We start from the raw sequence: 25,417 nt of genomic DNA on the forward strand, positions 1-25,417 counted from the left end.
ATGTGTATTTGCACACTATGCAACAATATCTTCCATTTGTTATTGCTGTAAGTCTGTAACCTTTAATATCTTGTATTGTTATTATTATTGTTAAGTCTGTAACCTCCAATTTTTTATGTATACAAATAAATCTTTGTAGGTAGATAACAATGGGGGAAATTGATACAATAATTTCTCACTTTCTATCTAACTCTCCCGCCCACTCAAAAATGTCTTATTTGTGGTGTCTAATAGCTCTGCCACAAAGAAGAGCGTTCTTCGGGATTTGGTATTCATCTCTGAGAGAAGTCGAGGTTGTGTAGACACGCATGTAAAGCTGTTGTCCCAGGTATTGTCTTTCCCACAACTCTGATCTTAGGTTCCACATTCCTACGTTGTCTAGTGCCACGTATATTGCAGTCCATGATCTTGGATACACCTATACATATTCATCCAACAGTCCACGTTTCAGACAAAGCTAGACTTAGCTTTTGCTAACTGTGTTTAAGATAATTTTCTTATAAAAAATTAGAGAAGTCGTCTCACCTGAACAGTGCAGCGTGAGACTGCATCGTGTAGATTGTAGATTTTCCTACTGGCACTAGTCCATTTCCCAAACTCCATCCTGATATAACGATCAAAATGATGCTCAGAAATTTATAGTTCTAAGGGCTCTTTCTTGGTTAGAAAATGCTACACTGCGCTTACTGTGTGGATTTGTTGATGCAAACAGAAAAATTTAGGAGAAATTAGAGAAGGGATGAGAGAACAGTTTAGGAAAAATAACACTAACCCAACAACGAAGAAAGAGTAACCGTCAAAATGCCAGCTCTGGACAATATTATCCCAATTCTGGAAAACAATCTCCACAAAGGCTTTGTAATCAGCCTGCAAGACAGATGTCATTGGGAATATTGTTCCACTAGTGGGCTGGTCAGATATGCTACCAGGCTTGTATACACCGTCAATTTTGAAGTAGTCAGCCAGTTTTAAAGGGGTGTCTGATGGGTAAAATGATGCCCTGTTCACAGCGTATCGTTGCTTGCCTCCAATCTGTCCAGCAGAAGTAACAAGTCTGATACTTCTGGTGACGTTTATCATACCATAGTGATATGAACCTTGTGGGTTTGGTCTTGGTCCGCTCGCTGTAAGGTTGGTCCTATACAACACACAACGAAAAGAAGCTAATATTAGTAAAGAAGCTAAAGAGTTGTCACAGAATCAAAGGAATAGACAAAACCTGATAGATCGAGCCTGGTTAAGAGACCAGCTCATCGAATCAGGTACATCGGGAAGAGGACCAGAAACAGCTCCAGCAGAGTTACTATAATGGAGAACACCGCCGGTGATGAGGGTCTGTGGGGTAAATCTACTAGAGACCACAATGTAATAATCTTTAGGAGGTTGGTTAGCCGTAATGAGGACAGAGTAAGATTGACCAACATGGACATCAAGGGAAGAGAATTGAGTCTGAATAGTGTGTATCCCTTCGACCTCAACCAGCTTCATCATGTGGTTTTGGATCCGGAAGTTGAGTGAGTTCTGTAATCCTACATTTGATATTCTCAGCCTATACGTTTTACCTGTGAGTCAAAATCAACAACCGTAACTTTATTTCATCAACACAAAATTTGAAACAAATGAATCAATCACAACCGAAACGAAGAGCCAAACCTGGTTGAACGTTGAGTTTTGCACCACTGGCGCGGCCATTGATGAGAATTACATCAGGTAAAGGAAGCTTTCCGCCATTATCGAGCTGTGCTCTCAAGGCCTACACAGAGATCAGATCTCTCATAAACATCAATCATAAAAATCAAAGCAAAGTAACAAACATTAAGGGTAAATTAGAATAGTCTGTTTTAAATTACCTTGTGGTTGGTCTTGTACCAGTCGCCTATGAGAACAGTGTAATCATCGGCGGGAGGAGGGAAAGGGACGGGGATCTTTGGGCGGCTGGAGATACGGATAGCTCCGAATCCGCCGGCTGCTTTGTGAAACCCGAGTGACGGGAAGTAATAGAAACTTCCGATCTGATCTTTAACCTGTAGAGCGTAGGTGTAGTTCTTCCCTGGCGGGATTGGGCACGTCGTTCCGTACACTCCGTCTTGGAACGAGTTCTTTCTATTTTGAATCCCCGCCCTTTTGTGTTTTCAATCAAAAAAAAAAAAAAAAACAATATTACACGTAGGCACGGCGGGATTGTGTTTTCAATTCCATGCAATTTCAAATAATAAAGAACTGTACCATGAGATAAGGAAAGGTTCATCCAAATGGTTGAATACGTTAATGATGAGATTGTCATTGGTAACACAGCGAATTTCCGGACCCGGAAACATTTTGTTGATCAATATACCCTATAAATATCGGAAGACGAAGATGAAATCAACAAAGATCTAGTTAGCTAAACTAGATATATTCGATAGGATAATTTGTGTCTAAGAGTTTAGAAGATTTAAAGATCAAGAACCTGTTGTTTAACACCCATAGGATAAATGTCGCCATAGGTTATGTGCCATTGGAAGTATCTGTATGGGTTTTCCGCCATGCCGACAATTAGAATCGATAAAACGATTACCAATGCAGCATTGTATTTCTCTTTGACCGCCATTAATTATAGTGTTCAAGGAGGAAAATACTTTTTGATTCTATAGATGAAGAGAGTGTGACAAAAATTGATTGAAAAGTAGAAGTATAAATAGTGTAGTGTAGAGAAAATGTTTTTATGGAAATGAATGTAGCAAGAAAAAATTGGGTCAAAGTTTCTTGTGGGGATTTAACTATGACTTGAAGAGTGTCTTCCCCATCAGATATAGTCAGCCCAGAGCTAAACAACATGGTAATTAGTAATTACTTTAACCAACAATATTAATGTTTCTTTTTGCTAAACATGATTAATGTGTTGCTTTTAAAGTAGCTACTAGCTATTAACTAACCAAAATGATTTTTGGTCTCCACTAATCTAGTTCATTACCAAATAGAGTGGTGTTGTAGTCAAAGATGCATTTTTGTAAAATCATGGTAATTAATAACTATACTGAATCAAAATGACCTCAAAAAGAAAATTAAAACAAAAGAGGTTTAAAATCTTTTCCTCTCTCTTCTCACCTTGATATTTTTTAGAGAGAGGGAGATGATTTCCGATCGTTCTTCCGCAGTCTGGAATTCTCCGGCAAAGCCATCCGGTTAGGTGTAACCGGTTTCAGCCCGACATCCACTGGCTTCTTAGGCAGTGGTTGATCGGTTCCTTGCCCGGAATCTTTTGGCTCCTCTAGCAGAGATGTCCGGTTTCGCCGTCCGGTTAGTTGTAACCGGCTTCAGCCCGACATCCACTGGCTTCTTATGCAGTGGTTGGTCGGTTCCTTGCCCGGAATCTTCTGGCTCCTTTAACAGAGATGTCCGGTTTCGCCGTCAGGCAAATCGACTTCCACATGCGATCTTTTCAAGATCTCGAGTTACAGAAATCGTTTAGAGATGGCGTCCTTGGTTGAAGGAACGAAGAATTTTCCGACGCTTATTTGGATTTCCTTTTGCTGTTAAATTCTCTCAGAGAATTCTTTTCATGGAGCTTCGATGAATTAGTTTCGGTGGTTACCAAAGTAATCACAGTTCGACTGGTTTCGACGATGATTCTCTCACCGGAATCGGTGCTCAAACGGCGGAGTCGGCGTTACCTTCTTGGGCTCATGTTTGGGCCTTATTTTTCTGTAATCTCTTAAGAGGCTTGTATCCTGGCTTGGACTTATGTTCGAATGTTTAATATAATATTTCACTTGGAAAAAAAAAAAGAATCAAAATGACCTATTTGATTAACAGAGCAGATATTGAAAAAAGTATTTAAACTAGATGATTTAAATTTTTGTGAGATTAGCATAACATTTCCTATGAAATTTCCTTCATATCCATCTAACTAGATGATTCAGCAGCAATCCATTTACTAACTAACTAAGTAAATGATCCAAAATCTTGCCCATTTAAACCCAAAAACTATCAAGCAGTCTGATTAAATTAACTATTACGTACGGTGCCATCCGTAGAGAGACCAACACTTTCTAATAACACATATGGTGCGGGCTATGTGATAAATGCTCCTTGTTTGAAATACTTGAAGATTAATTTTGCTCGTTTTTGGGTTTTGTCTGATTGAGAATGTGACTAAGCTGGTGGAGGCAAAACTCATTGGGTGTTGGCTGATTGAACGTGAGATTATGATGGTGATGCCAGGTCTCATGTCTTGCTCTGAGACAATCAACAAGAAGCTTATGAGATCTATAGCTTCAGTTAATTAAACGTCTTTCCTTGAAAGTTCCACCCTTGACGGTATGTTTTCAGGTTTCAATTTAATTAGCTGAAAGTATATATTGTTTACGTACGTGCTAATTAATACGGTTTCATGCACAGACTACAACATTACGCACTGGTAACAATAACATCTTCCATCATCTGGTATTTTTGAAGCTACATACACATCACACATGAAGGAGCTTGGAGGCATCTACTTTGTTCTCATGATTGATACTTCTCCTAAATTGCAAGCTCTCACACTCATTGATGTAAGCAATTGATGTTCATCGATCTGTTAGCTCTCATTGAATCTCAGACTCTAGGTAAAAGAGAAAAGTCTCCAGATTGTTGGGAATGGAAACAACCAAAGAATGTTCCCGAGTGTTTGTTGTTTCACCTCGAGACATTCTTGTTGCAAATCATACTCACCAACAACACAATGGTTCATGAATTGAAATATGCTTATTGAGTTTAACCTTTATTATAACACAAAAAATTCTTCAAACAAAAGAAATTTTGAAAACGCAGAGAAAGTGTTCGATGAAATGCCTCAAAGGAAACCTACAATTCCTTAGCCACAACAACGTAAAATTATTCCACGAACCAGGTTTCGCAAACGAGACACCATTGTTCTGAATCATATCACCACTAAAAACTCTTAACTCATTCAATCGCTAATATTCTCTCAATCTAAAGACGGCCAATTACAAAGCAGAGAGACATCTCTTTGGAACTACAAATAACATCGCAAAAGTAAGTAAAGAAATTTGTAACCTCGTTGACCTTTTAACTCAATCAAAAATCTCCGAATCACTTCTTATCGTCACCGAAGAGTAGACGGAGACGAGAAGCAAAGACGCCAGTAGAGTCAATCGAAGCTTGGTGAAGAAGATCGCTCTTGATTTTACTCATACGATCCGTCAAACTATCTTTCTCCTTCTTGAGAACATCTGTGTCTTCCTCCAGATCGTGGATTCGGTACTTTTGACTTACAGATCGGAAGCTCAGAAGCAAGATTCCAGTCATGGCGAAGAACTGGAAGAAGCTTTGTCTGTTTTTCTTCACGTTATCAAAGAATCCAGACGCTACAGCAGTTAACGCCTTCGCCGGATCTTTCCCGGTGAGTGGATCAACAGATCCTTGTGGCGCCGATGAAGCCATTTTGAGTTTCCGATGAACAGAAGAGGGGTGTGTGACTAATCCCGTACCCTGGAGAAAGAGAGAGACAACAAAAAGGGTTCTTGAAATATTTGGGCTTTTAATGTCATCAATGTAGGCCCAATTATAAAAGGCCTATCGTTTAAGTGATTTTATAGCATTAAAATATATATTTTCGTCACTCCCATTTGTTTTTGTTTTTATTATTTTTATTTTAAATAAAGTTGCTCTGTGATCCTCATCAGTGGTTGTTGAATTGATAATGTAAGAAGGCAGATGGCAAAATATTGGAGCTAGTTCGATATTCGTATTATTATTATAGTATAAGAATAGTATCTTCTCAATGATGTAAGAATTTAGTTAGTAGTAGTATTTGTCCACATTTCTTCTTGATACATGTCATGATTTGAAACTTCTTTTTATCAATTCGAGGTGATCATGTAAATAACGTAATCACCATACACGTATAATATGCGAGGAGTAGATGGAATGGCCAATTGAAACTTTACACAGAAATTATCAAATAAACTTTAAAACATTAACTATAAGAAACCATATGCAAACAAAGATAAAATGAAATTACAAAATAAAGGATCAAATGAAAGCCACAAGAACAACTTAAAGAAAGAAAAAGAAAATAAAACAAAGAGAAAGATAATGATACATAAACACAACAAATGTCCCACTCCCGTATCATTATTTCATCCTTTCATCATTTTTTTCTTTCTTAATCAGAAGACTCTTTTTCTTTCTTCTCTTCCTCTGTCTTGGCGTGATAACCTGGAAGCTTCTCTTTAATCTTTTCAAGAATCCCCTTCTTCTCAACCGGATGCTCCTCCGAATGTCCCACCGGGTGCTCCGTTACAGTTACTGGCGTGCTGGTTGGGACAGGTGAATCCTCTGTCTCCTTGTCTTCGTGGCCTGGAAGCTTCTCCTTGATCTTGTCCATTACTCCTTTATTCTCTCCACTCTCGGTTTGGTGATGCTCCACCGCACTCTCTGGAATTGGTACCTTGAGGGTTGTGACGTTTTGTACATCTTGATCCTCTGTTTCTTTGTCGTGGTGGCCTGGAAGCTTCCCTTTGATCTTCTCCATTACTCCTTTCTTCTCCTCACCTTCTTCATCGTCCGACTGTTAAGATATTCAAAACCATGAGTGTATTTATTAGTTTAGTTCAATCAAGATCCATCGTAATTTACTATCACTCAGATCCAACACGATCTCTTTCTCAACCATTTCGATCAAAACTTATTATACGTACGAACGAAATTAATGAACTTACAGAAGAAGCAGAGCTGTTGGATCGGTGAAGCTTTTCGATGACACTAGGCTTGTTCACCTTATCCTCTTCGGTCTTCTCTTGAAGCTCCTCGAGGAGAGTAATCTTGTTCTCCTTCACTTCCTCGTGTTCCGCAGCTAACTCCGGTTCCGAGATCTGAGCCTTATGATCGAACTCAGACTCGAGCGTCGTAGTCTCTGCCTCTTTCTTCTTCCCCAAGAAATCGAACATTCCACGATCGGTAACTTCTGGTGTAGTAGTAGTCGTTGATGATTCATCTGTTGCGACGACCTTTGGGGTCTCGTGCTCGGGAACGGTGTTCTTGTACTCTTCAGCCATAGTAATGGATTGAAACGGTTTAATAAACAGAAACTTTAAAAACTTTTAAGTTTGCTTTAAGATGGTTTTGAAGAGGTATGTGTGTGTGATGAGTATCGTTGTTGTTTGAGATGAGAGAAGAGAGAGTGGGGAGGGTTTTATATAAGGTGAAGAGAAGGGTCCAGGCCAACGCGGAGGTAACGCTGGAAAGATTAAATTATTTTTTGTTGTAAAACACTTAGTGGACTCTATCTGACCGGCCCGTCTATTAGCTCTATAGTTACGGCCCATTGTACTAAGGCCCATTCGGCCATGTCCTTAGTTATGTCGGTTTGTACTTAGTCTCTTATGGGACTCTATATATATGTTGTAACCTCGAGTTTGATCATTAATAAGACAAGAGATTTCGTCCCTAAATCCTCTAGTTTATAACACGTTATCAGCACGATAGCCTCTAAGGCCAGCTGAGAAAACCCTAACCACAAAACCCTAAAGCCGCCGCCCACAAAACCCTAAAACCGCCTTTGATCTTCTTCCTTCTTCGAGACTCATCTTCTTTGTCTCGGAAATCTCTTGTTGATTCACGAGCATACTTAGCTCGTGATCAAGTTCTATTCAAAACCCGATCGAGGTTCGTTGGTTCGCGGTTCGGGGGTGAGTTCGCGAGAAGCTGATCGAGAGAATCTGTTCGCGGTTCCGGGAAGCATCCGAGAACGGGACGAGAGCAGTACGTGATCCGGACGAGAGCAGTACGTGATCCGGACGAGAGCAGTACGTGATCCGGACGAGAGCAGTACATGATCCGGACGAGAGCAGTACGTGGTCCGAGGTTCATGATCAGAAATCAAAGGTAAATCTGAGGTCTTTAGCTCCCAGATCATATCCAGTCAGACCCTAATTGGTGAAAGGTAAACAAGATCAAAACTCTCTTAGAACCATATAATCGAATCTGGAACTAAAGCTATAAGAACCCTAAAATATCCAAGTAAACAACAAACAAACTTAAGATCTATAATCCTGTAAAACTTAAAAACTGATTCGCATAGGATTGATAGATTGCTTGTTAAATTGCACCAAAAGATATCAAGTTTAATTTGGATTGATTGCTTGATTGATTGTTGCATAAGAACCTAGAACTAAATTGTTAGATTCTTAAGAAATAGAAATCAAACTGTTCTAGGAGATTAAAACTTGGATCATTCATGCATAACAATTAAAATCGGACCATGTATAGGTTGTTTAAAAATCGGCTGCATGAATTAATCTTAGGATTCCTTAAGCTAAAACTTTAGCATAGATTTCCTGTAATTTTCGGCCATGAAAGCCATAGAACTCGAGCATGAACTTGTCTAGGATCAATTAGGATAATTTCCAAAACCTTGAATCATTATCTTAAACTTTAAGTAAAATTTACTTTAATATTCTAAGAGTATATCCGATTAAAATAAAAACTTTGTTAAGTTTCTATAAATTAAAACATAAAATCGGAAATTAAAATATTGGTTAGGATAAGTTCCTAATTAATTATGGTAATTATCTAAAACTCTTAAGAAAATAATTACTAAATCCTAGACTGAATAGGAAAACATAGAAAAGGAAATCCTATCTAGAAATAAGGAAATTGTTGCATGCATTATCTATTTGATTTTGTTGTCCTTGCATGCATAAATATAAGCCACGAAAATATGAGTAAGGCAAGGCATGTTTCGGTCTTAAATACCGCATGGCCTAAGGCATGGTTCGGTCTCAAATACCGCATGACCTGAATTAATATTTGTGGCATGGTTCGGTCTCAAATACCGCATAGCCTAGACTAAAAACAGTTCCATGGTTTGGTCTTAAATACCACATGGCATGATCCAAATTAATTACATGGTTCGGTCTTAAAAACCGCATGATATAATCGGGTGCATGTTCTGTATTAACCTAAAAATCAAAGGACCTATGTGAGTGTATTAAGGATGATAATGATTGCACTAAGAAAAATATATATAAGGTGATTATGCATATGCACACCTTGATGAGAGTCACAAGAATCAGTACCTCACCATAGAAAATCCTATTGACCTTTGGACAGAGTTGAAAAACAAATATGGACACCAACAGATGGTGCTCCTACCAAAGGCTCAATTTGATTAGAAAACCCTAAGGATCCAGGACTTCAAATCCTTGGATGAGTATAACTCAGAGCTTTTAAGATTGTCTCTATCCTAAGGTGGTATGGTACTGAGATTACTAAGGATTTGCTAGAGAAGACATTCTCGGCTTATCACACTAAGGGGTTTAAGACCTATGCAGACCTCATCTCTTGTTTACTGCTTGCTGAGCAAAACAATGAGCAATTATAAATGAAAAAGTGCAATGAAGCTCACAAGGTTAACATTACAAAGAAAAAAAAAATCCTCAAGAGCCTAAAGAGCCTAATGAGACCAACTACGTCCACAGAGAAAGACACTACGGCCGCGGCCGTGGTGGCAGAGGACGTGGTGGTCGAGTAGGCCAGGCTAGCCGAGGAGGCCGTGGACATGTTGGTTCAGGTCGTGTGGACTTACCAAGGAAATAATTATGGTGGTCAAGGCCATAGACACCGATTAGGCTTCGGCCTTGGTTGGTGTAGAGGCCGCGGGTTATCTAAACCCGCAACATAAGACCAAGTCCACTTGTAATAATAATTATGGTATAGAAAACCATTAGATAAAAACATGCAGAACTCCTAAAGCACCTTGTTGATCTCTACTAAGAGAATTTGAAATAAAGAAAATAAATCCAGAAATCTAACCTGGTTCATCTCGATGGTGAAGGAAATTCCAACCATGAGAATGATGACTAAATTGGATTATGAGATTTGTAATTGCCTAAAGAAAAATATTTAAACTCATGTGGTGTATTAACTTAGTTTCTATGCTTTGAATTTGATTGAATTACTATTTCCTTCATTATATATTTGCAAGTTTAAAACATAAAATTATTGTCCTATTTATAGAAATGGCCAAGGACATATAATAAAAGGTGCCAATGTTAGTACAATTGCGGGTATAGCAATTTTATGTGAAGGCTACGGCCAGGCTCACATTTTGTTGCCTAAGGGTACACATATTGAGATAAGTGATGCCTTATACTCACCCAGCTCTAAGAGAAACTTATTGAGCTTTAAAGATATAAGATCAAATGGTTATCATATTGAAACCAAGGGTGAAGGATCTAAAGAGTTCCTCTACATTACAGAAAATGTGAAAGGACAAAAGAAGATCCTAGAGACTATACATGCACTAGCCTCTGGTTTATACCATGCTAAGATTAACATGATAGAAGCTAACTTGGCAAAGCAAAGAAAGAAAATGTTCAACGAATAATTCACTATGGCATGACCGGCTTGGCCGGCCGGATTGGAACATGATGCGTAAACTAGATAAGAGTTCGAAAGAGCACATCCTCAAAGAAAGAAAAGTTTTCCCTAAAATCTCACTTGTGTAGCATGTGCACAAGGGAAACTTATTATAAGACCATCACAAGTAAAAGTCAGCAAAGAAATTTTCTGGAAAGGATACAAGGTGACATATGTGGGCCAATACACCCACCTAGTGGGATATTCCGATATTTCATGGTGATGATAGATGCATCAACCAGATGGTCCCACGTATGCTTGTTATCCACGAGAAACTTAGCATTTGCTAGGTTCTTAGCTCAAATCATTCGATTAAGAGCACATTTTCCGGACTTTCCACTTAAGACTTCACATCCCAAGCGTTTAATGATTTCTGTATGTCCATGGGGGTGAGTGTGGAACATCCTGTGGTACATGTTCATACACAAAACGGATTAGCTGATTAGCTGAATCCTTCATTAAACAAATACAATTAATAGCTCGACCATTGTTAATGCGTGAGAAGCTTTCTGTGTCAGCTTGGGGACACACGGTCTTACATGCATCAGAACTTATACGCATCAGGCCATCTAGTGAGAATAGATATTCCCAACGGGTCATTAGCCAGACATACCCCATCTAAATCAATATTCGGATGTGCCGTTTATATTGCATCCATTAAGATGGGATCTCAAAGGAAAATGGGAATATACGTTGATAAGAGTCTCCCACTATTATAAAGTATCTTGAGCCAACCACATGTGATTTATTTGTGGCCAGATACGCGGACTGTAAGTGTACAGAATCTGAATTCCCTATGTAGGGTGGAGAGATTAATAAGCTGGTAGAGGAAATCACATGGAATCAAACATCCTTGAATTGGCAAGATCCTCGCACACACGCATGTGATGCAGAAGTTCAGAAGATACTTCATTTACAGCAGCTAGCTAACCAATTGCCAGATTCCTTTGCTGACCCAAAGAGAGTAACAAAATCGTACATACCAGCTTGTAATGCACCAGTACGTATTGATGTTCACAAGGGACACAATGACAAAGTTGCTACAGAGTCTACGCCACGTTTGAAACGGGGTAGACCAGTAGGTTCCAAAGATAAGAATCCTCGGAAGAGTAAAAGAGGTGCAAATCAGACCGAGGCCATAGGGATTACAGAAAAACCAGACGTTGTCACAGAAACTCCTAAGGTATCAAGTGAGGCTCAGGACGCTGAGACTCAAGAACCTGAAGGAATTGACAACAATGAGATCTCAATCAATTATGTGTTGTCTGGTGTACAATGGAACCGAAAGGATGTCGACATTGATGATATATTTGCATACAATGTAGCACTTGAGATAAATGAGGATTTAGAACCCACATCTATACTAGAGTGTACACAAAGCAAAGATTGGCTTAAATGGAAAGAAGCCATTGATGTGGAGTTAAAAAGTTTAAAGCAGAGAAAGGTGTTTGGTCCGATCTTAAGGATAACACATGAGATAAAGCCAGTTGGACATAAGTGGGTCTTTGTAAGGAAGAGAAATGAACACAACGAGGTTGTGAGATACAAAGCACGGCTTGTGGCACAAGGATTCTCTCAAAGACCCGACATAGATTATGAGGAGACATACTCCCCTGTGATGGATGCAACGACTTTTAGGTATCTAATAAGTCTGGCCGTTAGAGAGAAATTAGATTTGCGGTTAATGGATGTTGTAACTGCTTATCTGTACGGTCCACTGGATAATGAGATATATATGAGATTACCAGAGGGTATAGAACACAAGAAAGGTGGTTCTCGAGAACAATACTGCATAAGGCTAGACAAATCGCTTTATGGACTGAAACAGAGTGGTCGAATGTGGTACAATAGACTTAGTGGCTATTTGACCAAGGAAGGATATAGGAATGACCCGATCAGTCCATGTATATTCATAAAGAAGTTTGCAAACAAAGGATTTGTAATAATAGCAGTATACGTGGATGACTTGAACATCCTCGGAACCTCTGGGGAAATCTCCCAAACAGTTGAATATCTTAAGAAAGAATTTGAGATGAAAGACCTAGGTAAGACAAAATTCTGTTTGGGGTTACAGCTTGAGTATCGACACAATGGGATCCTTGTGCATCAAAAGGCATATACAGAAAAGGTACTCAAGAGATTTAATATGGAGCAAGCTCACTCATTGACTAGCCCAATGGTTGTGAGAAGTGTAGAAGTGGATAAAAGATCCATTCGCTCCTAAGAAGGACAATAAAGAAGTTATTGGTCCTAATATGCCATACCTCAGTGCTATAGGAGTGTTAACATTCTTGGCTAGCCACACTAGACCAGAGATAAGTTTTGCCGTGAACCTCCTTACAAGATTTAGTTCTTGTTAGACCCAAAGGCACTAGAGTGAAATTAAGTATCCTTTACATTTAATTTGGGTTTACATTATACTAACTATAACAAAGATGTTTTAGTTGGTTTTGTTAATGCAGGTTATGGCAAAGAAATTTTAGTGTGTTTGGTCAATATTGATGATAAGGAGCCAACAGCACTATATGAAGACAATACAGCCTGCATCGCACAACTCAAGGAAGGTTACATCAAGGGAGATCGGACGAAGCACATCTTGCCGAAGTTCTTCTACAAAAGGCCGGAGAAGTTCAAGTGATGCAAGTTCAATCATGCGACAACTCAGCCGATCTCTTCACAAAGGCATTACCGACAACAACATTCAAGAAGCTCACGCACCAGATTGGAATGCGGAGACTTAAGGACTTAGAGTGTTGTTTGGAACAGGGGGAGCAATGTGTGCTGTACTCTTTTTCCTTCACCAAGGTTTTGTCCCAATGGGTTTTCCTGGTAAGGTTTTAATGAGGCAGCATCCCCTAAGCACATTGCAGCGATCCCGTCCAAGCATAGGCACGGTCATCTCGTCCAAGGGGGAGTGTTGTAAAACACTTAGTGGACTCTATCTGACCGGCCCGTCTATTAGCTCTATAGTTACGGCCCATTGTACTAAGGCCCATTCGGCCATGTCCTTAGTTATGTCGGTTTGTACTTAGTCTCTTATGGGACTCTATATATATGTTGTAACCTCGAGTTTGATCATTAATAAGACAAGAGATTTCGTCCCTAAATCCTCTAGTTTATAACATTTTTCTAATAAAGCAAAAGTATGGATATTTTATTTTTAAAATTGCAGGATGACCCCTTTCGCTTAAGTCGGTAGATGAAATATCACCACTTTTTATTAATTTAAATGATTACAATGTTATTAATATATATTAGATGAAGAGTTTAAACTAATATTAGATATCGCATAGTCATGTACTTTTTATCGACCGAACTATGGTTTTCGTGGTCGATGTGCATCCTAGTTATTTTATAATCTAATTGCATTTTATTTAATTAATTTAGATAGATAACAGATGGATAAGTCAAAGAGTCTGAATAGACTTATAGGAATAAAATGTAGTAGTGGTTTGGAATTTGAATTTGAATTTGATATGTTATGTCACCATCATTATTCAAACCTTTTTGTAAAAAAAAAAAAAAAAACTAACTAATTTGATTAGAAGTAGAACTCTTACAATATTTAAACATTTCTATATGTATTCAACTAAAAAAAGATAACAACTAGGCAAATTGGGAAGTTTTGAGAGATAGGCTTACAAGAAAAATATATCATCAAACTTAAAAAACGGATGTTTCCAACTCTTTTAAGACTTTCTGGTTATCTTTGTAAGATAATAAAAAATAAAGGGGTAAAATTACAGTATCTTTCTTAAAAACGTTATCATTACCATGAAACAATAAACCGAACTATTAACAGCTTTTTAACAAGCCATAAGATTCACGACTAGTGGCAACACATCATTGATAGGGAAGAAAAAAAACTGACGGTCAGTAAATGGGAAAGACTAATGTACAAAGAGAAGTTAGAACAAAGAAGAAGAAGAAGAATAATAATGTGGAAAGACATGAATTTTAATCCAATACATGGCGAACGCGTGTTAAAATAGGGCCCACGCATGGAACTCATTGGTCGGCTTTGATTGGCTTAAACCATGGATGTCGGTCATGTAGGCCCACTGATTGCAGATATTTTAAGGGTTAAAATTACTAAAATATGACATTACTTCTATAATAAAACTAAAAGACGTTACCAAAATAAATTTGTTACTAATATTTTAAAACAAGATTTTAACAGATGGGATGACAGCATTTGAGAAGCGCACAATTTCGTTTTTAATCTTTTTTTTTTTTTTTTTTTTGTTAAACTCATTCAATTATTATGAATCGTGTTTAGTTGAAAGATTTAAGACGTCGTGCCACATATTAATAAATTGAGACGTTTCATGAACACGCGACCCGTAATTAACAGGCCAAATTTAAAAAAAACAAACTTAGGCATTGGGGTGGTCACTCTACCGACACATACCAAACAAAGCAATCGTTTTCGTTGCCAAAACTGATTTAACTCACATTTAAACCCTCATCCAAAAAAAAATTAAAATTCAAATCGTATCCCTCAAAGAATCATATACTATATCGACGTAGGAGATGTAACTGATCGAGGAAACAATATTGAATCGAATCTAAAGTTTAGTAAACCGGGTTTTATTTATTTTATGTCAACTGAAAACCAAAACCATATCAAATATACATGGGCACCAAACCATGAAGCACGGCCATATGTTGTGCCAATAGTTTACAAATAAGGTTTACCAAAACGGATCAAAGCCCTACTGTTTTGATTAACAAGCACACGATGCAGGCATGGCCTCATTATAAACAAGCACAGGTTCAAAAATATGAGTCTATTTTATCTTCTCCTTCGATGTATTGTGATGTGTTTGAACCCCGATTGGGACAACGATAATGATACTGACACAACTATACACTCCAGTCTCCATACAAAAAAAGTTCCACAGTTTTCACTAGTATCAATAGAATCACTTCGTTCATTTATGTAGAAAAGAGAGAATGATTTATAGATTAAAAAGCCAATTTTTTAGATTAAAACACAAATAATACATAAAATTTTGAGAAAAGCTTAAAATTAAAGAAAAGAGAGTATGATAACAAAAACACAAATGTCCCACTCCCACATCACATTATTCATTTGTTCTTATCATTTTCTTAAGCAGACTCTTTTTCTTTCTTCTCTTCCTCTGTCTTGGCGTGGTAACCTGGAAGCTTCTCTTTGATCTTTTCCATGAATCCCTTCTTCTCCTCCGGATGCTCAGCGATCGGTGTTGCTGTTTCAACCAACGGTGTGGTGTTGACGACCTGTGAATCCTCTGGTTTCTTGCTGTGGCCAGGAAGCTTCTCCTTGATCTTATCCATTAGCCCTTTCTTCTCTTCTTCCTCTGGTTTTTGATGCTCTACTGGATGTGGTGCTGGCATGTTTGTGACGACTGGTACATCATGACCTTCTGTTTTCACGCCGTGTGGAAACTTCTCCTTGATCTTATCCATCACTCCTTGGTTCTCTTCCTCTGTTTTCGCATCTCCTTCAAGGATCTTTTTCTTGTCCTTCTTCTTCTTCCTCTTCTCACCGTCTTCACCTTCTTCATCGCTCGACTGTTCAAAATCAAACGATGAGTTTGTTTGTCTACTTAGTAACCAAATAACTATAAGCTAATTATTAAAACTTGTGTACTTACAGAAGAAGAAGAGCTGTTGGATCGGTGGAGTTTTTCGATAAGGTTCGGCTTGTTCTCTTCTTCTTCCTCGTGCTTCTGATGAAGCTGCTCGAGGAGAGTAGGCTTGTGCTCCTTCTCTTGCTCTTCTTGGTGTTTCGCCACGAACGGTTCAGGTTCAGAGATCTGAGTCTTGTGCTCGAAGTCAGACGCGAGAGTAGTCGTCTCTTGAGGTTTCACTTCCTCCTTTTTCTTCAAGAAATCGAACATTCCCCGTTCCTTAATCTCTGGCGTCGTCGTCGTTGATGGCTCTTCTGTCGCGACGTTGTTCTTGTACTCTTCCGCCATAGTTAGTCTTGAAAGGTTAACGTAAATAATAAACAGAAGTTTCGAAATTCTATTTGTGGTTTAACTTGCTTTATGATGTGTTTTCAAGAGCTGTGCGTGTGATGAGAGAATTAATGTGGTGAGTGGGGTTTTATATAGTGTGAAGAGAAGGGTCTAGGCCAACGCGGAGGTCACGCTGTTAAAGATTTTAATTATTTCGTTTTAAAGATAATAATACAAAAGGACGGATACTATTTCTAAAATTGCAGAATGGACCCCTTTTTTCTTTGACGTCGGTGGATGAGAGAGTTAAACTAATAGTATTAGAGATATTCGCATAGTCATGTACTTTTTTAGTTCACGGGAGATGTATGGGGAAGGTTTGGTTACATGGTCGACATAACATCCTTTAAATTTATTATTTGTTTGTATATTATAAAAATGAGATTAGATAGATAAGAAGATATATATAATGTATTATTAAATAATTTGAATGCATTAGGATATAGTCATATAGTACATAATATAGTGGTTTGAACTTTGAACTAGTTGTTGTTATCATTATGCATTAGGATATAACTAAATTCTTTAATATATGTTTCCATTAGGTATTGTATGAATTTAAATCGTTGACATCTTATTATATAAAATTAGGTTGTCGGAGCAAGCTATTTTAAGATAGCAAAAAAACGTGAACAAGTTCTCTCCATACAGGAAGAGGACACAGCTGAGGTTCTTTCTATGGTGGAGAAGGTTGGACACAAGGTTATCTCTCTAAGGGAAGAAGGTAGAGGAGGTTGGACGCAAGATTATCTCCCCAAGGGAAGAAGGTGGAGCCAAGGTTCTCTCAGGTTCTTTCCATAAGGGATGAGGATGGAGCCGAGGTTTCTCCATGGTGGTCATACATTATTGTGATGATACATCATTGATTAGTATATTATGTAATATGTTTTTTATTCAAAATGTTTTTGAGTCAATAATTTTAGTAATTAAAAAACTATGGAGAAGTGAAAGTAAAATAGTTGGCTTAATGTGTTCATATAGATATTTTCTAGGTGGTGATAAAGAATATATTTGTAACATAAAGTATATTTTGATGTAAAAAAATACACTTTTAACAGTAACATACATAAAAAATTTGTAAATAGATATAAATCAGTGTAGTATAACAAAAATCAAATTTATAAATACGTACAACAAATTCTAATATATTTTTGTTAAATTTAATTTAATTTATAAAATTTTAAACCTGCACATCGGACGGGTACTCATCTAGTAATATATAATGAAAACTTACATAAATAAAAATATAATTTCAATGGAAGCAGAAATTCTTACACTAATTTTTTGAATATTAACTTTCATTTAAAATATTCGGCTATTTTATTTTATTTTTGCCTTTTTGGTATTTTCAATAAGATTTTAAGACTTTAAGGTTATTTTATAAGAAAATAAAAGTAGCGGGCTAAATTGCAATACCTTGTAAACAATGAATTATGAAAAACAAGAAGAGAGAGAGAGAGAGAGTAGTAGATATAATATGACAGAGCCATAGCCATCACGCCACGCGGCAATAGATAAAATTGATAAGAAAAAAAAAATTGTTACCTACCTGTCAGTATATGGAAACATTAGTAGTGTAGAAGAAAATTCAAATAATGTGGACATGCATCAGTTAAGCCAATGCTTGATCGGCACGTGTCAGACGAACGTTACAGGAGCCCACAAATGGAACTCAATGGTCGGTTTTGATAGGCTCTAAGCATAGATGTCGGTCATGTGGAACCCATTAAATCTCTGTAGCCACGTCGGCAAAAGCTAAATTTCAGATTTTTTTTTCCGGGTTAATTATATTACTATACATAGATTACTCCTCTAATAAATTACCTTTTTAAGACGTTACAACAAGAAAAAAAAAAAGCATGCAGCAAAGTAAGATGTACGTGAAGCTTGTATATATTTGAATTGAAATAGTTAAGAGAATTAAATTATGTATATGTAATGTATGTGGTTTTTGTTTTTCGGCTGTATAAGATTACGAATGGACGTTAGGTTTGTCATTATAGTAGAATAAGATTGAACAGACGGGGCATTTTGAGAACGCACCATTTTGGATTTTGCTTATACATTTATTATTTAGATGATCAAAATGAATCGTGTTGGGTTGAAAGATTCAAAGTCGACAATGCCACATAATCAACTGAGACGTTTCATAACACACGCTACTTGTAACGTAAACAAATCTTTTTATTTTAGGCATTGGGACAGCACTGTACCGGACACATACCAAACAAAGCAATCGTTTCGTTCCTACACAATTATTTTGTGCACCTAGTCCAACCGTTCAATTAGGATAAACCTCATGAGAAATTAGAACTAACTAAAAATGATAATATATGTAAATTCGGTATCGTGAATAATCCAATTTTTTAGTTTCTCTATTTATCATTTTCTTAAAATATTTCCCAAAATAAATAAAAACAAACCGGAACCAGACGTGAAACATCGCACGCAATTATCCTCTCTAAAACCAATACTTTTGAGTATAATGAGAGATTTGTACCCCAAAGATAAAACAATTTTATCGATCAAACACACAAAAATGATCTAAACTCCATTCAATTACAATGCGTACACGTAACGGCAAGCTTTCCCATTAACGAAACTCAGAAAAAAAAAAAAAATTGTTTTAAAAATAATTAAGATCTCGAAAGGCCCAACTGTGTGTAATACATCATCATTAACTTAACATGGGCTTCTAAAGTCGAATCGGGGTTAGTACCCGGAAAGTTATAACCCGACCCGGGATATTTGACACCGAGACAGAGGATGGAAAGGAGGAAGGAAGAGTCTACGCCATTTGTTGATTCGACGAATCGAAAACAATTGTTTGAATCTCCAGAGTTGTTTCCCGTTGTTGGATTCTTCGATTTCGTATTGGATGACGTAGAATTGATCTTCAGTCTCGTGTTTCTCCGGCGATTCTCTGGCTATATCAGTCGACTGAGAGAAGAGAAGAGAAGAGAATAATTTTTTCTTTGTTTTGTTGGGGGTGGTGAAATCGGAGAAGGCTGCGAAATAGGGGAAAGAGATGATAACAAGGTCGAATCTAGCAGAGCAGCTGAGGGAATATCAGATTCGATCGAAGCATGATTGGGCTTCTGTTTCTTTCTTCTCTTCCACCTCGAGTTTTTCTTCTTCTAGGTGAGTATTAATTCGAGATCTATGGAATTTGGTTTTTCAATTATCGTACAGTTGTGTTTCTTTGCTGGATTCTAGCTCTGGTTGCGTAATGTTTGGAGAAATTGGATTTAGTTTTGCGTGAAATTTTACATTTGGAAGTTAGGGTTTGGGAGATCTAAAGGTTATTAACGAATCGGTGAATAGAAACTTATCAAATTCGTTTTGAGTCGGAGTTGTGACCTAGAGTTCTGATTAACAGAATTAGAAACCACCTCTTTGTTAAATCTGCACAAAAGTATGATCGATGTTGGTCTGTGTTTAGCCGTCCAAAGTATACCTGGCGATGTTTATTTCAGTCTGGCTATGGATGATTTTGAGTAAAGCATGAACTCTTTTAAGATATATATTTTAAGTTCGTTGCACATATAAGTAAGGAAAATATGCATCCCAAAGCCAGAGGAGTGTGATTTGATCTTCTGTCTCTATCGTAATTATATATGTTAAGTCAAGCTAGCTGCTGCTGTGTGACCTTAATGAGACTTTTGTCATTGTCTGTTCAGGCAAGTTGAAAGTTAGCTCTGTATGTAAATTAGCAATTCCAGTGTAGTGTGCTAGTGTGTTTGTTAGAGTATTCAGTTTCACTACTATTTTTGTTTTTGGTTTACTCGATTCTAAATTGAAAAGTGTATTTGTCTTGATGCTTGATATGATTATGTTTGATATTCTGGTGTAGTAATTTTAGTTTCATGATAGGATCGGCAGCAGTTCTTGATTATCACTGTGTGCTTGTATGCTTTTTTGATATGTAGACAGATAAGATAGAGAGTAGTAATGCACCCATGTACTTCTTGGTTCCTTTCACCTAGTTCGGTAGTTCCCCTTCAAATCGCCTTCTCACGCATCTACGATGTGATTCATCCTATATTCTAGCTAAAAAGCAGCTAATTACTATCAAATTGAATACAAGTCCCACATTTTTCTGTCATAAAATTACGTAGAGCAAACTCTTTTTTTAGTAGATCAGGAAAGTAGTTCTTCGATTTAAATCTCATTTCAAGATTCAATCCCGGTTATGTGATGTTAAAATGGTCGAAATTTTCTTCCCTCTTATCTCTTAAAATCATTGCTCGAGTCCTTTGTTGTTTAAGTTTTACTGATTAAGCTTCACTAACATGTACAGATCTTCATGAGTTAAAACATTTATTAATAAGCTTCTATGTGGTTTGATCCAGGGTGGATGTTGTAGTCTTCGTCATCTGGGAGCTAGTCATCTTAGCATTCTTAGTGTTCTCAGCGGTTTCCTTGTACTTCAAGCGGTTACAACTCGCATTCATCTTGGTATGTGTCACTTTGCTGCTACTAATTTGCATGAAGGTCACAAAGCAAGTAAGGTTAGCCAGGAAGAAGAAGCGAAGGATGCTTCTTCCGCTATCCATGTAAAGTTGCAACATCATCTTCATCCATATGAAAATTTGCAACCGTTTTCTCTTACTTAGCCACCAAACTCACCTCCTGGTTCACCGTGCTACTCTGTTTGCTTGTTTAATGGATGAAGATGACAGACATGCTCACCGCACGGGGTTTAGAGGTTTGAGTCACGTCAGGGTGGCTGAGCTGGAAAATTTCAGGGTTTAGGGTTTTAGAGTCGGACGATAATTTTTTTGATTAGCGTTTGGCTGCAATCTGGTTTTGTTCAGAGAAAAATGTGTGTTCGAAAGAGTTGCTTTCATGTGTAATTGTGATTGTGAAATTTAGACGGTTTAAGCCTAAACGAATGAGGAAAATAATATCCAAGTTTGCATTACTTTTTAGAATGCCTCTCTGTGAGATAATTTATCTGGTTTTCTACTTTGGTTTATAAAACAACAACAAAACCAATCTTTTTCTACAAAATTTTGGTTCAATTTACGGTTCAGACGTCATCTAAGTACAATACCACAAAGATGGAGATGCAGCAAGCAAATAGAAATTATAACGGTGTACTACTCGGGGCTACACATACATAGTTGAAAAGTGAGGGTTTGTAGGATTTCATGTGACTCGGGAAGAAAAAGACAAGAAGAAATTAAAACAAGGGAGATAGATACACAAGAAAGTAAGAATAGAGAAGTTGAGGACGTGAATATAACTAAGAAAAGCAGCAGCAATTTGCACTTAAACGGTCACATCTCACATGCTCTGTTGTCACCACCACATCTCCTTTTACCCTCTCACAAACTTATACTTTGTGGCCTCAATCATATGTAACTGTTGTTTACCATTCACAATTAATATTTTATTAATGCCCTGTTTCTCTTGTTTATTCATATTAATAACTTATATTTGAATTTTTTTTATTGCAACTATCAAATTAAAAACATATTTTCGTATATATTCATATATAGTTTTATGTAAAAAGATCTTTTATTTCATCTGTTTTTTAAAAGATTTTGACTGACGATAAATAATTTCTTTTAAAATTTTACAGTTTGGTTTTCATAATACTAGCTTAATCTTATCATATAGTAGTATGTTTCTCTTTTTCTTTTTTTTTTTGTTGCCAAAAAATTATTGTTTATGCTAGAGATGCAAGACCATAATACAATCACACTAATCACATATGGTAACTAATTTTAACTCAAACAATGAAAAATCACACGGCTACCTTACTCCTTCCACACATTCCTAATCCTCTTTTTGGGCCGCATGACAACTACCACAAACACTAATCACATTTTGTAGTATATATATGTGGAGAGAGAGGAAAGTATAGTTCAGACAGTAACATACTAACAGTATACACAACGGTATTATATTTTGGTAACAGATCAAAGTTCCATGTATGTCTCTGATGAAAAGATCTTGCTCGAGGCTTAGTCTCACCGATTTGATGGAGAAGTGGAGGAAATGCAAGAAAGGGCACTTTGCTGTGTACACCAGGGAAGGCAGGAGGTTCGTTTTGCCGTTGGATTATCTGAAACATCCAATCTTTCAGGTCTTGTTGGAGATGGCAGAGGAAGAGTTTGGTTCCACCATTTGTGGTCCTTTACAGGTACCTTGCGATGGAGGTTTGATGGATCACATCCTCACTTTGTTGAGAAACAGAAGTTTGTCTGACCATGATGATGATGGTGGTGATGATGGTTTGAAGAAGAGGACGATGAACCATGATGTGTCCTCCATGACCACTTCGTGCAAGGGAGCTTCATCGGTTTCATATTTCTTCCCTCTCTTCCGTTGCACAACCCATGATCAGAGCAAGCTCCAGTCTCTAGTTTGTTAACAGTTTACGCGTTGTGTAGAGCGCTTTTACATACAAAGGTCTTTTTCTGTTTTTGTATATATAGAAAAAAAAAGAGATTCTATATAAGCTTTTAGTTTGTATATCATTGTTCAGTTTTGACAGAGATATCTGTAGAAGAAGTAATTTAACATTTAAATCAAACAAAACGGGTTAATTAATTATGAAACGCGAGATAATTAAGGATGGTGACAGAGCATCCTGCTAGAGTTTTGAGGTTCTGAGCTTTATAAGTTCTCTTCTTAAAATCTTGCCAGAGGGATTTTTGGGGATCGAAGCCAAAAATGCGACTTTGCGAATCCTCTTGTATGGTGCTACCTATGCAATCCAAACAAAAAAAACTCCCCTTAGAATCTAAAGGAACATGATAACATTAGTGACAAAGCAGGATATGCATTGTTGAAAAAACCTGTTTTGCGACGAATCCCATGATTTCGCTTTCCGATAAGTTACTTCCAGCTTTTCTTACTATATATGCCATTGGATATTGCCCAGCTTTCATGTCAGGGATGCTTCCAAAACCACATAAGAAAGGAAAGTCAAAGTTGAGCATAAAAAGAATCATTAAAGAGAAATTTTTTGATGATGGTTCATGTTAAAAACAGAACTTACGGTACTACTGCTGCATCAGCAATCTCTGGATGAGCAAGCAACAGTGCCTCTAGTTCAGCTGGAGCAACCTAATAAATAAACATTTAACCAATTTACCAAAACCACCAACTTTACTATTCAGATCAACTAAAATTGAATGATTATATGTAGTTCCTTTACCTGATAACCATTGCATTTGATGAGCTCCTTTAATCTATCAACAACAAAAACAAACCCTTCACTATCAATGTAACACAAATCTCCTGTTTTCAACCATCCTTCTGAATCAATAGTAGCAGCAGTAGCTTCTTCGTTCTTGAAATAACCTTTACACAACTCAAGAGAAGCTTCAGACAACACCAAAAAACAAAAACAAAAAACACCTTTTTGCAAAAAGATCAAAGAGTCAAACACCACCTTTCATAACAGTAGGACTTCGAATCCACATCTCGCCCGTTTGATTCACACCCAAGACCCGACCCGTATCCGGATCCACAATCTTAGCTTCCACATTTGGAGCCAGCAAACCAGAAGCTCCATACCTCTCAGTCTCCTCTTTAGTATACATAGAAGCAGCTACGGCCGTTGACTCAGTCAAACCATAACCTTGTAAAACCTTAACCGTCGGATAACTCTCAACGAACTTCTCAATCATCTCTCTACTCAACGGAGCTCCTCCAGCCACAACGGTGTGCAACGAGCTCAGATCGTACTTGGAATTGATCTCCTTCGCTCCGTTAACCATAGCTACCAGAATCGGCGGCACAAGGGAAAGATACGACGATCGATGAACCTCAACCGCCGAGAGAAGCTGAGCCATCTCGAATCTGGGAAGAACCACGATCGTCCATCCTAACGCGATTAGCCCCGTCGCGAAACTACCGAATCCGTAGACGTGGCACATCGGGATTGTGCAGACGGTTCGTTGCTCTAAATCGAACCGGATCCGGTACGCTTGTACCAACGCGATTAGGTTACGGTGAGTCAGCATTACTCCTTTGCTCGTCCCCGTCGTACCTGATGAGTATAACAGAGCCGCCGTATCGTCCTGGTTGACTCGTTGCTTCACTCGTTGCTCACTCGGTTCCGTTTCGATCATCGTCTCTAACCTCCCGACTATTTTGACTTGCTCGTCGCGAGGAACGTAGTTTCTGTCCATGAGAACCACCGGGAGGTTCGAATTAGACGCGGCGGAGGCGAGTTTGGAGACGAGTTGACAAGTGGTGAAGGCGAGAACAGGGCGCGAGTTGTCGATCTGTTTGGAGATTTCGCCGGGAGTGTTGATCGGATTAGCTGTGGTGATGATCGCGCCGAGTGACATAACGGAGAGTGTGACGATTGGGAAGAGGATTGAGTTGGGAGAGAGTATTATGACGACATCTCCCTTGCGTACACCTAATGCGTAGAGACTACCCGCGACTCTTTCGACGCCGAGCCAGAGGTCGGAGAAGCTAAGGCGACGACCGGTGACGGCGTCGACGAATACGGTTTTACCGCTATGAGGCTGGGATGAAATGAAAGTCGTGACGTCGAGAAATTGGTTTGGCGGGAAAGCCATTGGCTCACGTTTGCTGTAGAAAGTCGATGTGGAGTCGCAGAAACCGCTTTTCCGATCTAGAATTAGCGTTCTGGATCCGATATCGCCGCCGTGCTTAGTCGCCATGTCAAGGGGACCTTGGTTGTATCGAAAATCGAAATCCCCTCGGGTGATTTGGTTGTTATTGGAGACTGGTAGGTAACTTTGTCGTCTTTCTAGTTTCAAAGTTTCAATGACGTGGGAATTCTAAATTCATATTTTGGGTAAAAGCAAAAGCTCACTTTAGTCTTAGTATTTGACCCATTAAGAATTTGGGCCTGATCAAAATTAGTGCTTTGTAGCGGATATATAAATTCAATTTCGATTAAACTATTTTCTAAAAACTCACTACATTACTTTGTATTTTAATGTTATTTTTTTTTTCATTTTAAGCTACATTAACTAATGAATAATGATTGCTTAAAAAGTATTTCATATTTT

The 25,417-nt window shown here is 37.9% G+C and overlaps 7 protein-coding genes across 7 annotated transcripts; 2 read left to right on the forward strand and 5 right to left on the reverse strand.

Moving 5' to 3' along the window:
- Positions 1-56: 56 nt before the first annotated feature.
- On the reverse strand, positions 57-2,690 carry LOC104759308 (L-ascorbate oxidase homolog). Its single transcript, XM_010482255.2, has 8 exons — positions 2,450-2,690; positions 2,227-2,336; positions 1,851-2,121; positions 1,654-1,753; positions 1,220-1,562; positions 773-1,138; positions 526-604; positions 57-418 (listed from the first exon to the last, which is right to left on the reverse strand). The coding sequence occupies exons 1-8, from the start codon at positions 2,588-2,590 to the stop codon at positions 215-217; spliced, it is 1,614 nt and encodes a 537-aa protein (XP_010480557.1). The 5' UTR covers positions 2,591-2,690; the 3' UTR covers positions 57-214.
- Positions 2,691-4,722: 2,032 nt separating this feature from the next.
- Positions 4,723-5,541, reverse strand: LOC104756397 (uncharacterized). The gene has a single exon (XM_010478978.3). The coding sequence runs from the start codon at positions 5,422-5,424 to the stop codon at positions 5,074-5,076; it is 351 nt and encodes a 116-aa protein (XP_010477280.1). The 5' UTR covers positions 5,425-5,541; the 3' UTR covers positions 4,723-5,073.
- A 396-nt stretch (positions 5,542-5,937) lies between these two features.
- On the reverse strand, positions 5,938-7,147 carry LOC104759309 (dehydrin COR47-like). Its single transcript, XM_010482256.2, has 2 exons — positions 6,705-7,147; positions 5,938-6,553 (listed from the first exon to the last, which is right to left on the reverse strand). Exons 1-2 carry the CDS (start codon positions 7,038-7,040, stop codon positions 6,149-6,151), a joined length of 741 nt encoding a protein of 246 aa, XP_010480558.2. The 5' UTR covers positions 7,041-7,147; the 3' UTR covers positions 5,938-6,148.
- Positions 7,148-15,364: 8,217 nt separating this feature from the next.
- Positions 15,365-16,470, reverse strand: LOC104756398 (dehydrin ERD10). Its single transcript, XM_087494301.1, has 2 exons — positions 16,044-16,470; positions 15,365-15,960 (listed from the first exon to the last, which is right to left on the reverse strand). Exons 1-2 carry the CDS (start codon positions 16,365-16,367, stop codon positions 15,517-15,519), a joined length of 768 nt encoding a protein of 255 aa, XP_087350427.1. The 5' UTR covers positions 16,368-16,470; the 3' UTR covers positions 15,365-15,516.
- Positions 16,471-19,070: 2,600 nt separating this feature from the next.
- On the forward strand, positions 19,071-21,340 carry LOC104756399 (uncharacterized). Its single transcript, XM_010478980.3, has 2 exons — positions 19,071-19,550; positions 20,762-21,340. The coding sequence occupies exons 1-2, from the start codon at positions 19,438-19,440 to the stop codon at positions 20,967-20,969; spliced, it is 321 nt and encodes a 106-aa protein (XP_010477282.1). The 5' UTR covers positions 19,071-19,437; the 3' UTR covers positions 20,970-21,340.
- Positions 21,341-22,266: 926 nt separating this feature from the next.
- LOC104756400 (auxin-responsive protein SAUR61-like) lies at positions 22,267-22,892 on the forward strand. The gene has a single exon (XM_010478981.3). The coding sequence runs from the start codon at positions 22,351-22,353 to the stop codon at positions 22,789-22,791; it is 441 nt and encodes a 146-aa protein (XP_010477283.1). The 5' UTR covers positions 22,267-22,350; the 3' UTR covers positions 22,792-22,892.
- LOC104756401 (4-coumarate--CoA ligase-like 2) lies at positions 22,833-25,397 on the reverse strand. Its single transcript, XM_010478983.3, has 5 exons — positions 23,818-25,397; positions 23,581-23,726; positions 23,422-23,489; positions 23,219-23,321; positions 22,833-23,127 (listed from the first exon to the last, which is right to left on the reverse strand). The coding sequence occupies exons 1-5, from the start codon at positions 25,061-25,063 to the stop codon at positions 23,014-23,016; spliced, it is 1,677 nt and encodes a 558-aa protein (XP_010477285.1). The 5' UTR covers positions 25,064-25,397; the 3' UTR covers positions 22,833-23,013.
- Positions 25,398-25,417: the final 20 nt, after the last annotated feature.

The sequence above is a fragment of the Camelina sativa genome, chromosome 17 (genome assembly GCF_030686135.1).
Source record: "Camelina sativa cultivar CO46 ecotype springtype chromosome 17, ASM3068613v1".
Taxonomy (NCBI): domain Eukaryota; kingdom Viridiplantae; phylum Streptophyta; class Magnoliopsida; order Brassicales; family Brassicaceae; genus Camelina; species Camelina sativa.